This window comes from Sabethes cyaneus, chromosome 3, assembly GCF_943734655.1.
Source record: "Sabethes cyaneus chromosome 3, idSabCyanKW18_F2, whole genome shotgun sequence".
Taxonomy (NCBI): domain Eukaryota; kingdom Metazoa; phylum Arthropoda; class Insecta; order Diptera; family Culicidae; genus Sabethes; species Sabethes cyaneus.
The window spans coordinates 84,590,934-84,606,984 of NC_071355.1; the positions used below are offsets into that span (position 1 = coordinate 84,590,934).

The 16,051-nt window shown below is 38.7% G+C and overlaps 1 protein-coding gene across 1 annotated transcript in view; it reads right to left on the minus strand.

Annotated features, from left to right (window-relative positions):
- Window positions 1-13,465, minus strand: part of LOC128744248 (ribosomal protein S6 kinase 2 beta-like) — a 37,091-nt gene extending 23,626 nt beyond the window's left edge. The window contains exon 1 of the mRNA XM_053841103.1: window positions 12,921-13,465. Within this exon, the coding sequence (XP_053697078.1) occupies window positions 12,921-12,986 (66 nt within the window). The 5' untranslated portion in view covers window positions 12,987-13,465. The remainder of the gene's footprint in view (window positions 1-12,920) is intronic.
- Window positions 13,466-16,051: the final 2,586 nt, after the last annotated feature.

Sequence of the window (16,051 nt, forward strand, 5' to 3'; positions counted from 1 at the left end):
ACTTAAGTAAGTAAGTTAGTGTCATGATTTTTTCAAATAGGCGGTATCCGCGAAAATTTCTCTTTAAGTTCACTGAGAAAATAAGAGAGCTCAAATTTTTTAAGAATTGTTTTGATTAATAAGTTCATAAACTATGCCCGTATTCCAAATTTTAATAAAGTTCGGCTCATTTTGTACGAGAATTTTTGCGTGAATTTTGCTTTTTAAATAACTTAAAATTTTCGTGTTCATGAGACTTTCTTAGAAACTTTTAGTATCACGTCAAATGTTCTCCCGGATCATCCAGAGACCATTCAGTAGCACCAACAATGTCATTAATCTTTCTTAATTATATGTGATGATAACAAATCTGACTGTTCGGTACCATATTTGCCGGGATTAGGCAGTTTCAGTCAAAACCCCATTAGGTCTCTGCACACCGGCACCAGTAGTCACGTACCAATACAGAAGTACAGAAAAGAATGACGGTCTAATACTTGATGCTACGGGAAACCAAGGACTCTCCCATCACCTTCGCCAGCTTCACAGTAAGAGGATTGCTGTTAATATAAGAGGGATTTATCTTGACGGATTATGTGATCTCAAAAAATTACGCGCGCTTGAATCAGAACAGCTTCCAACGAACATTATGTATGGGGTATTTGCAATTGCAACTGTTATACCGTTAGAAATTTATAATTTGCTACGCAACAAAAACATGTCGTAGGACCTGGCCTTGGACGAGTGGAAACAATAACTCCTGGAAGGATCTGGCCCAGTGGCACTCTACATTCGGAACAACTTAAAAGGCATTTAAAAATATTTGTTGTTTCATATCTTAAAATTTGGCGAAATCATTTTTGAATCATTGACTTGAGCTTCGAATCATTAAATTCGTGCCTAAGCAATTGTCACGCATGTTTCAACTATAACTGCATTGTAGTTTATTATACGTCAAATTAACGATGCGAGTCCAAATGTCAATACATAAACATTTAAATCACCTGTTCTCGTATATTTGCAATTCAAGAAAACCGTAATGAAAACCATATAATATAACATATTAATTTACGCACATGTGAGGAGAATTACTGACGTATTTCCACATAAGCCCCTTTATAGATAATAATGTAATGCGGGTGATGTAATATGTATGTGTCGGCCGTGGTGTTACCATCCAATCAAGCCAAGATGGTTTCAGTTCAGCACCAGCAGCAACAGCAGCCCTTTGATCTTTCTATGGTTTTATATTGATTCAATTATGAGATGCACAGTCGCAGGCAGTACACACGAGAGATTAAACCGTGAATCAAATTATTGGATAATTACCTGTGCCTGTAGTGAAAAGAGCACGGGCCTAATTGCTGTGATAATCATATTACATTGTCACAAATGGTAAGTAACAATAAAATTAAGCGGATCTAAACATTAGACGTGGACTTAATATTCTTTGTTCCACAATAGTAAAACTTAATTGATCTTTTTCTTTAACGATATCCATTGTCTTCCGAGATAAAAATATTTTCGTCGATAGTTCATGATTTCGTTTGCACCAACGCATACCCAATACGAATTGTATTTAGACAATATACTTTCTTTTTCGTCGGAAGGTTAGATCACTGCGCCCATTATGCTTATGATCTATTGTGGTAATACTTTCTTATTGAAATACTCGTTACTTCATTGGTGCAAACACAATATGGAATTTTTCATTGGCTGGTTCAGGCATTTCACTGAACAACTTACTACTACACGCTCCTATGGCCTGCGCTTCGATTCTATTTCATTAAGCTACGAAGTTAATGAGTAAACCGTTTAACACGACGAGAGTGTGGTTCAGCGATCTCATTGAACAAGCATACCAACATATTGTCCCTGGTGCTAATTCAGTATCAATGAAAGAAAAAAGAAAATATGAAACAGTTGCGCAGTTATTATATCTGCATGCATCATTCGCAAAAAATTCTCATTAGCTGGTTCAGCGATACCATTGAACAACTTACTACCACATATTGCTTGTGGTGTTCTTCAAAGTTGGAGTCTATATGCCATCGTGTGCGTGCTTCGCAGTAAAGTTATTATTCTTGAATTTGGTTCAATAGGTTCTACGAGTTCTCTTTTCCTTAGATCTAGTATGGATTTAACGTTTGTAAACAGCAAAACCGTTATGCCAAATGGGGTTATGCCAACTGTCTTTATGCTATAAATGTCATTCTCGACTAAAAAACAAACGTTAGAAATAACTTTGGTGCGAATTGCAGTCAAACTATTACTGACCACGAATATTTTTGAATTTTTTAAGCATTATCAACAAAACTGTTTTTCACACTGTTTTCGCTATTTTTTCATGACATAAAAAACTTCTTGATATTCATACTTGTTCAACGAAGGAAACTGCTGACGATAACTCTGAGCAAGTGAGTCTTACAATTTTGATATCAAAATCTATAGACAAGAAGAGTAAAGTTTATCACGTCCCAAAAACAGTGCTTCTGGATATACTTAATCGAAATAAAGTACGGATCATGTTTGGCGTGGCGAAAACCACGACCATCAACTTTTTGCAGTTCTTTTTGCAACTTAGCAAGAAAAGGAAACCATCATTATAGACGTTTGCTGGAGAGATTGCTACAAAGACCTTTACAACTGAACTGAAGTTGTGCAATCATTAAAACTCGTCTATGCAACTGAAAAACTTTCAACTTCTTTCAATTCAAATCAAATTATTTTACTGACTTATTGCCGATGCGTTTTTGCTTGCCATCTATTGTCGTGAACAGAACGAGACGTTACTTAACAGTCGAACAGACTGAGGAGGGCACCCATTTATTTGTATAATTTTGAGCTCTTTCACCTCATAATGTACGATAAATTGTTGCTCGGAAGACTTTGAAAGTAGTAAAGTAATGAGTGTTGTTTGTTTTCCAACTAAATAAACTTTATGTGGTAGGTAGAGCTGAAGTAAATATTAAACCAAGGCCGAAGAATTTGACAAAACATTGTGCACGGACAGTTTTCGGATTTACGAACAAAAATTAAGTTTAAAAAAATCGAGAGCAGTGTATTCCAGAAAACACTAAGGGAAGGCATGGTAAAACATACATTTTTATGAAAATGAAAGCAAGGTTTCTTAGCAACGTAGAAAAAAAAATTTTTTTACAATTTTTCTTTGGAGTTTTCCGACATCAAATTTTTTTAAAGCAGGGTATGAAATGGGGAAGGCAAATGAGGAGCGTCCAATATGCTATAATAAATGGAGAAGACAAATGAGGAGCGTCCAATATTGCAATATAACCATCCTAAGCCCCTACCTAGCGCCTCCACGTGGTCATACCTGGTAATGCTCTATTGGGTAGCCAAGCTAGGAATTGCGATACTGGGTGGTTCCCGGATGCTCGATCTCAAAACCGCGGTTTTGGGCAGACGGCGGAGCCATTCGGCCTCTTTTATAGGTAAGCCTAATATAAGTTATTTTAATTTTTTTTTAGCTTATGAAGTATTTCTTGCTATATATTAAAAACTTTGGCCAAAACGAGTTTCAATACTGCACATTGATACCAGATGAAAAAATTAAATTAATTATTAGAAGCACTTATGGAACCTCAAAGGACGCAACTATATTCCATTCGAAGGACTGCTGGTGAGATTGTTATATTTTTGCCCTATATAGCACATTTCATCTTGATATCATATTATTAATAGTATTATTAATATCATACATATAGAAGGCTGGATGATGGAGTTGCCAATCTGAATCCGTAAGGTCTGAAGCAAATATGGCAGTTCACAATTCTCACAAACAAATCATCACAGGGGTTAACCCTCTAACGGGCAACATCGTAAAAACGATGCGATCGAATAAATGATTACTTTATCATGAAAGTACACTTAAAAGATGCTCGAATGTTCATTTCATGGGAAAATATATATCTGGAGGACCACTAGGTATGAAATAGTCCAATTTCTCTTTTTAGTTTTTCATGCCTAACGCTCTACCGAAATATTTTATTAAATTACTCATAGGAAAAATTTGAGATCGAACATTTTGTTCTAGATGTCCTTTTTCTTCAAACGTAAAAAGGAAATATTCGCACCATAATTTTTTTCGGAATTTTTCGGAATTCTTGTTTTTGAAAGATGATAACTTCTGAACGCACGGTCAGAATGTTGTGATATTAGTATCAACATGTCAGGAAATCCGTTCTGAACATATTTCTCATATTACCAATTCAAGACAAATTTCGTATGTGGCTCTGGAGCTCCAAAAGCGAAGGCCGTCTACAGACGGTCTTACCCGTTAGAGGGTTAAAATTGGTACAGCGAAATTGATTATTCATGAAAGGATCCTAATGCTGGAAGGCAACTCTTATAACTCCGGAATGCGCACAAGTGCCTCTGCTTGTAGGTCCGCCCAATCCCTTTTGGCCCTTCTGTAACAGCATTAGTGTGATATTCATTTGATAATCAAATTTGGATGTACTGTAATTCTACCTAGATACTCTGGCAAGTCCTTGAAGTGATGGCAGTTTTCCCCTAATACTACTACTACTACTACTACCACCAAATTTTTTTAAAGCAAGTGATATTCGAGAAAAAATCGAAAAAATCCCCTCGAAGTTATCTAGGAAAACAGGAAATCTGGCAGATTTCTGATATTATTTCTTTCAATAAGCGCATTTACTATCCCCGTTTATAAAATTTTATGAAATTTTAGAAAACTGCCGCCTATTTTGAACAATTCTTTTGAAAATCATATCCATGGGCCCATGAGAAAACCGATTGGATTGTGGCGCTTTCAGCAACTTTAGTCGGTTTTCAGAAAAGAAAATTTTTATTCTCACAAGACTTCTTTTTGTTTTATACAAGAAATAGATATCTTGTTCAACAGCCGAAAGTGGCACTGTTAACAAAGATTGTATTGCATAATAGAAAATGGAAGTGCAAGACGCCCCCAGCGCGTTTTTCCCTCCGCATAACTTGACTTCGCGGCAATATAAGACAATAATTGCAAAATAAAAGTATGTATATGCGCTTCTGTTTACTGTTGACGTTTTACAGCACAAAAGTCCCAGACTGTGGTGAAGCCTTCCAAAGACAAACACACCATAACCTTCCCTTGCCGCTCTTCTGCCTGGCAACGGAACAGCTTCTCACTCATGCCGTTGATTTGTGTGGGAAGAAATTTTCACTGGGGGCACGAACCGAAACACCAAGTACAAAGAGAACAAAATCAATACGCCTCTCCAATTCCGGATGAAACACCCACTTTTTCCGCCCACATCATTTTTGAAGCGCTATCACACTGAAACATGCAGCGACTTCCTAATTGTGCCAGCTAACAAAACGAAATTGGTCAACAATCCCGAATTAATGGGATCACTGTAATCCACAAGCCCTTGCCCTCGCGCTTTAGCCTTGCTGGACGCGCTCGGCGGAAGCAGCTGAACGCGGATATCAACAGATATGTGCAGCATATGGCTTGGAAAAATGTCACTAGGTAGACGGACGAACGACAGTGAGAAAATTATGATTAGATAAAAGTGATACGATGACTAACGGAGCTACTGCTCAGCAGTCGGTTGGAAAAAGAATTAGAGCATAACGAAATTATACAGCGATAAAGGTTGGAAACGGAATTGCGAAAAGGTATAGATATGTGGACAAATCCAGCACTAACCAACCAGTAGCTTCCACAAGACGAAACCGAAATTCTTACAAAAATTGCAAATTACCGGAACATAGGACGCGAGTTAGAATTTACAATTTTTTACATTTTCATTGCCGTTGATCAAACTCTGAAGTGATAAAATGAAAAGCTAGGATTGTATTCATAAATATCCATTTTTAACTTTTTAATCTTCATCATAAATATTGTATGTTAAAGTGACTCTATGAAAAACAGGCGCCCGTTTAATGTAAGGGGAAATCAATATTTCAACCCATAACTTTTAAACTTACACATCCTATCTTATCGGGCGTTACGATAGTGAGACCTTTCATTTGCTATCAACATCGCTCGCTTGACAGCAAAGCTGTCGCTGAGAAATAGAAATTTACACGACTGCAGAAAACGGTGAAAACTCTTTTGTTATTCAAAACAATATTCCTATATTACTTTCAACAGCGAATAAAATGAAACTGCCACTTAAATATTAGGGAAAAAAAGATTTGGACGATTCTTTCACCACACTAGTTATATCGAAAAAGCTTCTCAGCAAAATTGAGAGCAAACTGGGACAAGAAAATTGATTTAAAAGGCGGGTATACCTACGCTTACCGGACGCTCCCGATTTGAAAAGCTTCTTCCGGATTACCAAGTATCCGGAAAGCGCCCCGCATTAATTTTTTCATACTGCCAGTTGCATGTTGAAACACTCAGCGAAACGCTATAGGCGAATTCTAGGAGCTTTTCAAGAAATTCTCTTCTTACGAATTATTGTTAGAATAAGGATTTTACTATGATACTATGAAGTTTCTTTTCAATGGTACAATTCATTGTCTTGAACAAACAAATACGGACACAAATCTCGAAATCATTTTAACAAACAAATTTATATGTGCTGGCAGTACTGTATTATTTACCACCCCCTTGTACTTATTATTTCGTTCCGAGCCATTTAACCGCTATCAAAATAAATACAAAACCGGTCAGCACTGAAGAGACAGTCATTGTAAAATTACGCAGGCGGAATTAGTGTTTTAGCCGAGAAAACTCGAAAAATTCCATACTTTTTGTTGCATTCTCGCTTTATTACAGATCATTTTTAGTGTATTTTGTCAGTGTAGGCGATTTTTACGTTATTTTCAGTCAGGGACTAAATATAGCCCTTCTATGAAAATTGTTAGTCAATTTTTCCCAAAGTTTTCCTACCAATAAAACCGGAAAAAACCGGCGGTTGGAAAAGCTTTAAAAATATAATTTGGAGTAAAAGCTTTTGGGTCAATCAAATATTTACCTTGTTTAATCTTGGTTAATCGATCAGCCATGTGAAAAGAAATTTAAGAAAACGAACCAAGCATACCGTTCCAAATGAGAACGGATTTTACTCACGAAGTTTCCCAAAAGCAAACAATTTCAGAGTTCACGACAATGCGGATGAAGAAAATCAATTTCACTTCACTATATCCAACCATTGCATTACCAACAACTTGTTGATAGTTTCTCTTAGTGGGAAAACCAGCAGAAGGAACTACAGGAAGTTTATCAGGAAAAGGCATACAATGCATCGGGAAATTTGCACTAACGTAGCGTTCGAGGATGGAGGAATTGAGAATGGCGGATAAAAATACTTATTTAGTGATTTTACCCTAATATAAAAACTTGTGTGTATTCTTCAATACCGCAAAAGTGACGTCATTCTGCTCGTCTAATGAAGTAAGCATTTAACTTTTAACTGCAAAATTTTTGTCAATCTGGTTTATTACTTTGGCTTATGCTCAAATGTTTAAAGGATACATTTCATTTTACAGAGCAGGGAAAAGCCCGCGGGATGTTTTAATGTGAAATTGAGCAAATAAATGAAACAATATAAAAACTGTTTATGTTTGTTTTATAACTATTTTACTGAAATGTTTTGATAATAATCACTATACTAATTTTGGTGAAACTGAAAGAGGGTTGCCATTGAATCGTAATTACTTACAGCAATTGAAATTCGAACAACGATAGGTCCAATTGAATTGTTTGCTGGCGTTGAAGTTAAAGTTAATCGGAAGCAGTAAAGTTTAAGTAAAAATCTTTTAAATTTTGCCTTCATGAGTTAAGAAAACCATTGATATGCACAACCTCCAATCGATCCTGTCCTGTTCGGTCCCCTCTCTCGGAATCCGACCTTATTGAGCTGTCTTTAAAATTAATCAAATTACATAGAATTTTAATGGATTGTTCTTCTAAAGCTCCGCGCTTCCGTTTCACCGCTATAATGTATAACGTGAAATGCAGCCATCCATTTAAACATTTAGGTTTTGATGAAGTTTATTTAACCAAATTACCGAACAACAAAAGCGGATGAAAAGTGCCTTGTAAAGAAAAAGTTATCCTATCTGTTTCCTCTGATTTTTATAACTGTGTTGTACCAGCCATGTTCAATTTTAGATTTTCAGTCAGTTTTTTTATCGTAGACCTTGGAAATTACGGAATGTTAATTTTCAAAATTATTCCTAGGTTTTACTAAGTATGTTGTCCAAAATGTAACTTTAAAATTATGAACAAAATACATAAAAATAGCGGTTTTCGATATCGTGAAACCCGTTTTTTGGTATTAAAGTGTGTCTACGATAAAATTGCAACACTCTTAAATTGCTATAACGTTTGAACCGTTAGGCAAAATTAAATGAAATTTTGCATGGAGAAAGTTCAAAATGTATTGTTTACACCGTGTAAGTCTTCTGATCAGGTGTGCAAAGATCTGAAAAATGGCGTCGAAAGAACAGCTCGTTTGTGAAAAAATTCTGCACAAGTACATCGGAAATGTGTTATGGATGACGAGACCTACGTGAAAGCGGACTAGAACCAGATTCCGGGGAGCCAATATTTCACTGCCAAGAATAATTTTGATGTTCCAGAGAACCTCCGAAAACAGAAGGTGTCGAAGTTTGGCAAGAAATTCTTGATTTGGCAAGCAATTTGTTCATGTGGACAGCGGAATACGCATTGCGTGACCACAGATACCATGAATGAACCGGTGTATTTGAAAGAGTGTTTCCAAAAGCGACTTCTGCCTCTTCTGAAGTCTCACTACTGTTCTACGATCTTCTGGTAGGATTTGTTTTCATGCCATTACGCAAAAGCCGTGCTGGAGTGGCATAAGGCAAACAAAGTCGATTTGGAGTCGAAAGACCATAACCGCTCGAATACAAAATATGGGTAAATATGCAAAACAGGTCGATTTCGAGGTTGTGCAAAATCTCATGGGTGGGGTTTGGCCGAAGTACGGGCATTCAGATTCGGAGGCAAAATTTAATAAAATAAATACTTTAAACTAAGTTTAATTGTTTCATTTGATGCCCTGAAAGTTTGATAGCAATCGGATAAAAACTTGATGTTTGCGAATCAATTTTGTGTGTTTCAATTTTACCGTGGACACCCTTTAGGAAACTCACGATAACAGTGAAAAATTGGCTGATTCTAAACGAAAAGTGGCAAATGACGCAGAAGAAATTATGGCTCGGAAAAATCGACACAGATCTAGGCGACGAAACAAGAGCTACGATTATAAACTCAGAATATGGATCTTTAAATCGTTCTGCTTCGCGAGTTGCGAAAGGGTTGTCTACCACGGACTTCAACCCTGTCACTTCGAAGTCGTAGGCCTGCAGGAACTTTGCTGAACAGGAGAAAAGGTATAGAAAAGCAGATATCATGCATCAATATGGTAGCAGCACCACGACGAAGATGAACACCGATACAGCACATCAGTCAGTCAGACAGTCAGAATACCTGATACGAAGACGGCTCTAGTTACGTCCCGACGTGTTTCCAGGTTGTCCAAGTTGATCCGCAGAGCTATTCGTAGCTTGGTAACCGATGCGGATCATTCCATGATAACCTACGGAGGGTAAAGCGGATAAAACTTCATTTCATCGACTCTATTCGACTGGCACCGTTCTGGTAATACGGGCTCCATACGGGAGCACAATCCTCGAGGTTGGAGCGAATCAACGCACAGAAGAGTGATTTCAAACAATAAATATCATTTGAATTTGAATATCTGTTTGAAAGTCAATTTAGAGTCCAGCAGTACCCCACGATCCTTGACGCAATCTACACGACGTAAAGGTATGCTTGATAATCGGTGATCGAATATTATATGATTCAGCATTCTCGAGAACGTTATCACTTCACATTTGTCGGGGTTTAGTACCAAGCGATTGTGTTTGCACCATCCAGCGAATATCAACATTTGCACCTGGAGTGCGAGAGTGTCCGATGAATCGTTAACTTTCGAGAACAGTTTCAGGTCGTCGGCAACACAAGCCGAGGACCTTGAACATTAAGTTGACGCCGTTGAAATTCCGAGATGGCTACCTTGTGGGACTCCAGAAAAAGCGGTCAAAGCCGGTGAGGTGAACCCATCGATAGACACAATAATAGAACGGTTCGTAAGATACGGTTTGACCCACTGAAGCAGCGGCTCTCCAATGCCCAGTTTGTCCAGTTTTGCAACGGCGATTTGTTGATTCAGCTTTTCGAAAACGGCGTCGAGGTCAATGTAGATAACGCCTGTCTGAGAACGGTCGTCAAAGCAATCCGTTACGTACGTAGTGAGTGTTAGTAGGTTGGCAGACGTTGAGCGCTTGACCATGAATCCGTGTTGCTCGTCAGCGATGTATTGCTGGGCGAACGAGGAAATTGGCACGATCACAACGAGCTCGAAGAGTTTCGATAATGTACATAAAGCAGAGATCCCTCTGTAGTTGTCTATATTTCTTTTATTCCCCTTCTTATGTACTGGAAACATCTAAGCGGATTTCTAAGCAGACGGAAATATCCTGAGCTAATCGTGGAGTTAAATAGACGTCGGATTGAAGCAGCCAAGGCATCGATGTAGTTCTTTAGAAAGATTGAAGGTATGCCATGCGGTCTACTGGAAGTTGGGCTTTTTGACTTCAAAGTGGGATCGCCAATAGTCAGGTTAGTGAGAGAATCGCCGAGATTTAGGATGCTGTTCAACAAAAATATCTATGATGATCTTTATAATACATTGGAACACTTTAGTTTATTGTATTTGCAATCATAGTACAATCGTACAATGATAGTAAATGTACATAACATAATTTTTCAAGCTTGTTCTAAAAGCAGACTGATGCTGTAATTGCCAAAATCTAATCAGAATTCATTCTAAGTAAAACTATCGCTAAACTTTTAGCGCGATTACTCACAATCCAGACTACACACTACAGTAAAGTCACTTTTCACGCGATTTGATTTTTCCGATTCCTACTTGAAAACTATACGACTTTTCAACTTTAGTTTTCGCATTTTTCGTTTTAGATCAAAAGTAATGAAATATTAATTTTTCGGAAATACAGTAATGTTCCGATTTTGTCTACCCCTGATTTTATCAGATTTTTATCCCGATTTGGTCAGCCTATAAATTTTGCTTAACTTTTGTGCTTTTATAAAACTTCATCCTGCTTGAAACTATTCTGATTCTCTGGGAAGAGTTTTTGAATAAAATGATGCCTTCTTGCGAGTAATTCGGGGTCAAAATTAGGGCATTTTTTTTGTAAAAGTTCTATAGTTCCCAAACAAGGAAAGATAGAGATATACTACATTCAGCAATGTTGTGTATTTTTACTATTTGTACAACTTTGTGAAATAGGAAAAAGTCATACAACAATTATAAAAACAGCTAAAATAGAAAAACTGATTTTAACGATTTTTCTGGACAATAGAACTTTTAATTTTAAGAGTCTTCCAAAGGTTCCATAAATCTAAAACCAAGTTTTCCCGCTCAAAGCTAATGCGCACCAAAAAAGGTTCTAGACCAGTGTGTTGTGCCCGGTTCATTGAGCTTTCGGTTGACCAATTGAAGGTTAAAGTTTAATTTTTAGTAGAAGTCTTCGATATTGCAAGGTTTTAAGTGAAAAAATGTTCGAAAAAAAATTTCCCGATTTTATCAGTTTCCCCATTTTGTCAGCCCAAAATTCAACATGGAGCTGACAAAATCGGAACATTACTGTATTACAATACAAATTCATTAAAAAACTTGGAACCTATCCATCAAATTTTCAAACAAGACCTCAGTTCTGTTTAAATCACAGTAACAAATAGATCAAATGGATTGAAAAGAAGCGATGGTTGATTATTTTCACAACACTCTATTTTTTAAGATGTAAATTTGGTCTAAATCTAGATCGAATTAAATAATCCACACTCTGTTGGGACAAGAAAACTTTTACTTTTTTAATAAAATAGATGCAAATGAAGTCACAGGTGTATTAGATTATCAACCTGGAAAGCAAAAGGATCTGATTGGCTGTTTCACTATTCCTTGACATTTTTCAATAGGGACGTTCTGAGTATATTTTATATACTCTATGTTAATCAATGCTTAAGAAAATGTTTGTTCAATTGATGCGAATATCTTAAAAGCTTGTTGAGGAATGACAGAGGTATGAGCTCTTTCCGTTTTGTACATATTTTGTTTCTGTACTTGTAAACAGCACGCTACTAGTAAACAAAGGCGTAGTCCCGCACGTCAAAAAATCGTTCGATGCAAGAATAAGAAATTGTTCAACTCTCATAAAATCTGTGATAGAGCTTTTATTATGCTCTATTAAAAACATACAAAAATTATCGTCTAGTTTTTCTCTCAAACCTAACAAAAAATCAATCCACTTGAGGTGCTATTGTGGTTTCATATGTTGCGGTAGATGCCAGGATTTTTTGTAAAGAAAGTAACTATTTACAGTCAGGAGGGGAATGTGTTTTTTTTGTTACAAATAATATTGCTGGTGCTAAATATTATCAAAATCAACCAGAAGAACCAGCTTTTTTCTTGAGAACTTATTGCTGTACCGTCTGTATGTCTGCGAGGACAATAATAGCGCACCTGCCTCTGTATTGATTATTCTAATGAACACAACAAAACATAGTAATATATCTTTAGCCTGTATTACCTCAGTATAATAGCCAGGTATTTTCCGTTTAGTGCTAATTTTCCTCCAAAATAATAAGAAACCTTTAGACTGCACATTTGTCATTGCTCAACCAAAGTTAAAACATTAGATTTGACAGTTCAGCAAAGAAAAGGCAAAATTATCAATATATGTACACAACTTGTTTTTCAACACAACAGACAACGAAAGCAAGTTACAGATTAAGAAGATCAATTTTGACACGCAAAAGTTTTTTAGTAAACCTAAAAGTAAAATAGTACTTCACAGCAAACATCTAAAATTGTCAACAAAGGACGGAAACATCCATAAAAACTTACCTCGGTACCGCCGATATTGTGTGGGACTTTCTCTCTCCATGGGTCCACCGAGTTTGCTAATGGCATTCTCGATTGGTTTGCTCTAATAATGTTGACTACGGGACGCGGACGGGGGAACTGAACGGATGTGATCTCTTCCAGCGCTGCTAGTCATCGAAAGTTGACTTCTTCGTAACACAATCGACACCAAACCGGAAGTGAGTTACAGGCTAAAGGAATTTCCAACACAGCCGCAACCAGCCTTATCGAAACGCTTCAATAGATAGTATGGGCTTCACTTGAAAAGACCAAGCCCCTACACCACTAATACTCTTTCTTGTCCACTCTTTGCTTTATCAGACAATCTGGTCACTTAAATGATTCATGCACTCTATGGAAATTTACAAACACTATTTGTTAATGGCTAGTAGCTAACACAATTCAGAAGGTCATGAATACAACTATTTGTGAGGCGACTAGACGTGCTAATCGATTGCTTAAATATCAACTCTTATCTAAAAAATCCGCACAATGCACACACCGCGAAGTTAACCAGCGACTTGATTCGACCGGATCGCTTTGTAAAATGATTCATTTCGCTCGCGTTCCTTGTTCGTTGTTCCTTGCAGATGCAGAGCTTACCAATATTAGAGTGCCTGTATGTAAAGTGACGACATAGAGTAAAACATACCAATTCTCGGGTAATTTTTCAAATAGACCTATGTGACAATGAGAGGGATTCTCTTCGCGTCTCCTCTCTTCCGCTGTTTACGACGATACTAATGCATTTAAACACACCAGCTTTGCATGAATCGTGCCGGAGTCACTAATTAGCTAAATGTTTTGAAAATTTTCTGTTCCTTTGCATTTATATAGCCGTAAAAAGCAGAAGAGAGGAGACGCAAAGAGAATCTCTCATTGCCACATAGGTCTATTTGAAAAATTACCTAAGAATTCGTGATTATAACCGTTATAACCAACATCAAAACGAAGACTACAGAACTCAGGACTGGGCATACCCAAGTAACAATTTCAGGCTCATCAAACGCTTGTATAACTGATTTTATTCAACCTGTGGACGGTGGCTGAACTATATGGTTTAGGCACAGAACAGAAGTGAAAGTAGAAATCTAAACTCGTACATGCTACTTTCTACAGATACTAGCGAACCTGGCGGTAGCGAGTCACTTTTTTCCACGAAAACACACGAACGCATACGAATACACACGAGAGCATGTGAAAGCTGCTATGCGATTGGCAGCGAGCGTTCTGCTTATATTGCTGTTATTTGCATCTATGCGAAAACCTTCCCAAAGAAAAAGGAAAACAAAAAAGACTCTGTTACCAGTTTTGCTCGCCGAATCGTTCAGACTTCCACTTCTGTTCTGTGGTTTAGGTTTAGAAATAAAAACCTTTTTTTCAGGTCAACGTCGGCACCATAAGTACCTTCAGTAGGAATGGTGCGAAGTCTATCATCGACGTGGCATTCGGCAGTCCTGATCTGATAGCAGACTGGAGGGTAGACAGTGGCTACACTCATAAGTGACCATCAGGCGGTCCGCTATGGTGTCGGTCAGATAACAAGGCGGCAGGTGGCGGGTAGAGCCAACACTCCAATCACCCGTGGATGGAACACATCATACTTCGATCCCGAAGTGTTTGTGGAAGCGATACGAAAAGAATGCGGTGATCCCGGTATGCTCGATCCGAACGCTGATCATTTGGTTGAGGTATGGGAGGTCACCGGCTTACTGGTGGACACATGAAATTGCGGAACTCCGCGGAGCGTGCCTTCGTGCGAGGAGAATTATGCTCGTTCGGACGAAGGCAAGGCTGAATGTCGAGTAGCACTTGCTGCTGCACGCGCAGCGCTTAAGAGTGGAATAAAAGCTAGTGAACTACTAGTAAGCTACTTTGAAAGGTTATGTGCTAGTGCAATACGAACCCGTGGGGTGATGCCTTCAGGGTCGTAATGACAAAGACCAAGGGCGTGATGGCGCCCGCAGAGCGATCTCCAGAGGTGCTGGAGCGGATCATCGAGGGCCTCTTTCCTCGCCACGAGCCAAGGCCCTGGCCTCGGGCCGCTAAGCCGTCCCACGGCCGACGTCCCGGTATCTCACACCATAGCCTAAGATGGTCAGCCTCCATGCCAAACATCCGAAGTAACGTGGGCGACGGCGGTTTAGAGGTCGGGGAGGAAGCGACAGTTACGAACGAGGAACTCATTGAGATCGCTAGATCCCTGAAGGTGAGCAAGGCACGGGGACCAGACGGAATCCCGAATGCGGCCATAAAAGCGGCTATTTTGATGGCTCCCGAATTATCCGGGTCCTATTGCCGAATCCGGGAAAACCTCCGGGTGTCCCGTCGTCATATAGGCCGATCTGCTGCTCGATACTGCCGACAAGGTGCTCACAAACTAACAGACGTAACAGTGAAGTTTTATTCCATCGTCAATAAAAACGATCATTTTGAATTTTCGCTTAAGCCAAGACTCAGACAACAGTCGCTGCGCGAGAACGCCACTCGCCTGCGCTGGCGCTGTTATGAGATAATGTACAAGTAACTTTATAGCATTGCTAAATTTATAGCAACCTACTTTGCGTAGCGCGAAGACTGCACCAGCTGATGCTAGTGTTTTTTTTTTTTCAAGTCTTAGGGGTGTCATTGAAACGATGTTTTGTTAGAAAATTTGTTCGAAGTGTTGCATCTGTTAGTCTGTAAGGTGCTGAAGAGGGTTATCCTTAACAGACTCGTACAATACACGGAGGGTACAAGGAACCAATTCAGCTTTCGAAAAGGCAAATCTACGGTGGATGCCATCTTGTCTGTCACTAAGACAGCCGAGGTGGCAATCCAGCGTAAGCGGACGGGTATCTGCTATTGCGCAGTTGTCACGCTCGACGTGAGAAATGCGTTTAATAGCGCTAGTTGGGACTCTATAGCCAACTCGTTTCGGAACGTCCAAGTGCCTGTGTCGCTGTACAGCATTCTGGAAAATTATTTCCAGAAACGTGTGCTATGCTAAAGCACAGAGGAGAATCAGTAGCGCGTTGCAATCACCGCAGGGGTTCCGGAAGGTTCCATACTGGGCCCGGTGTTGTGGAACGTCATGTATGACGACGTGTTGAAGCTAAAAGTTCCCGGTAGGG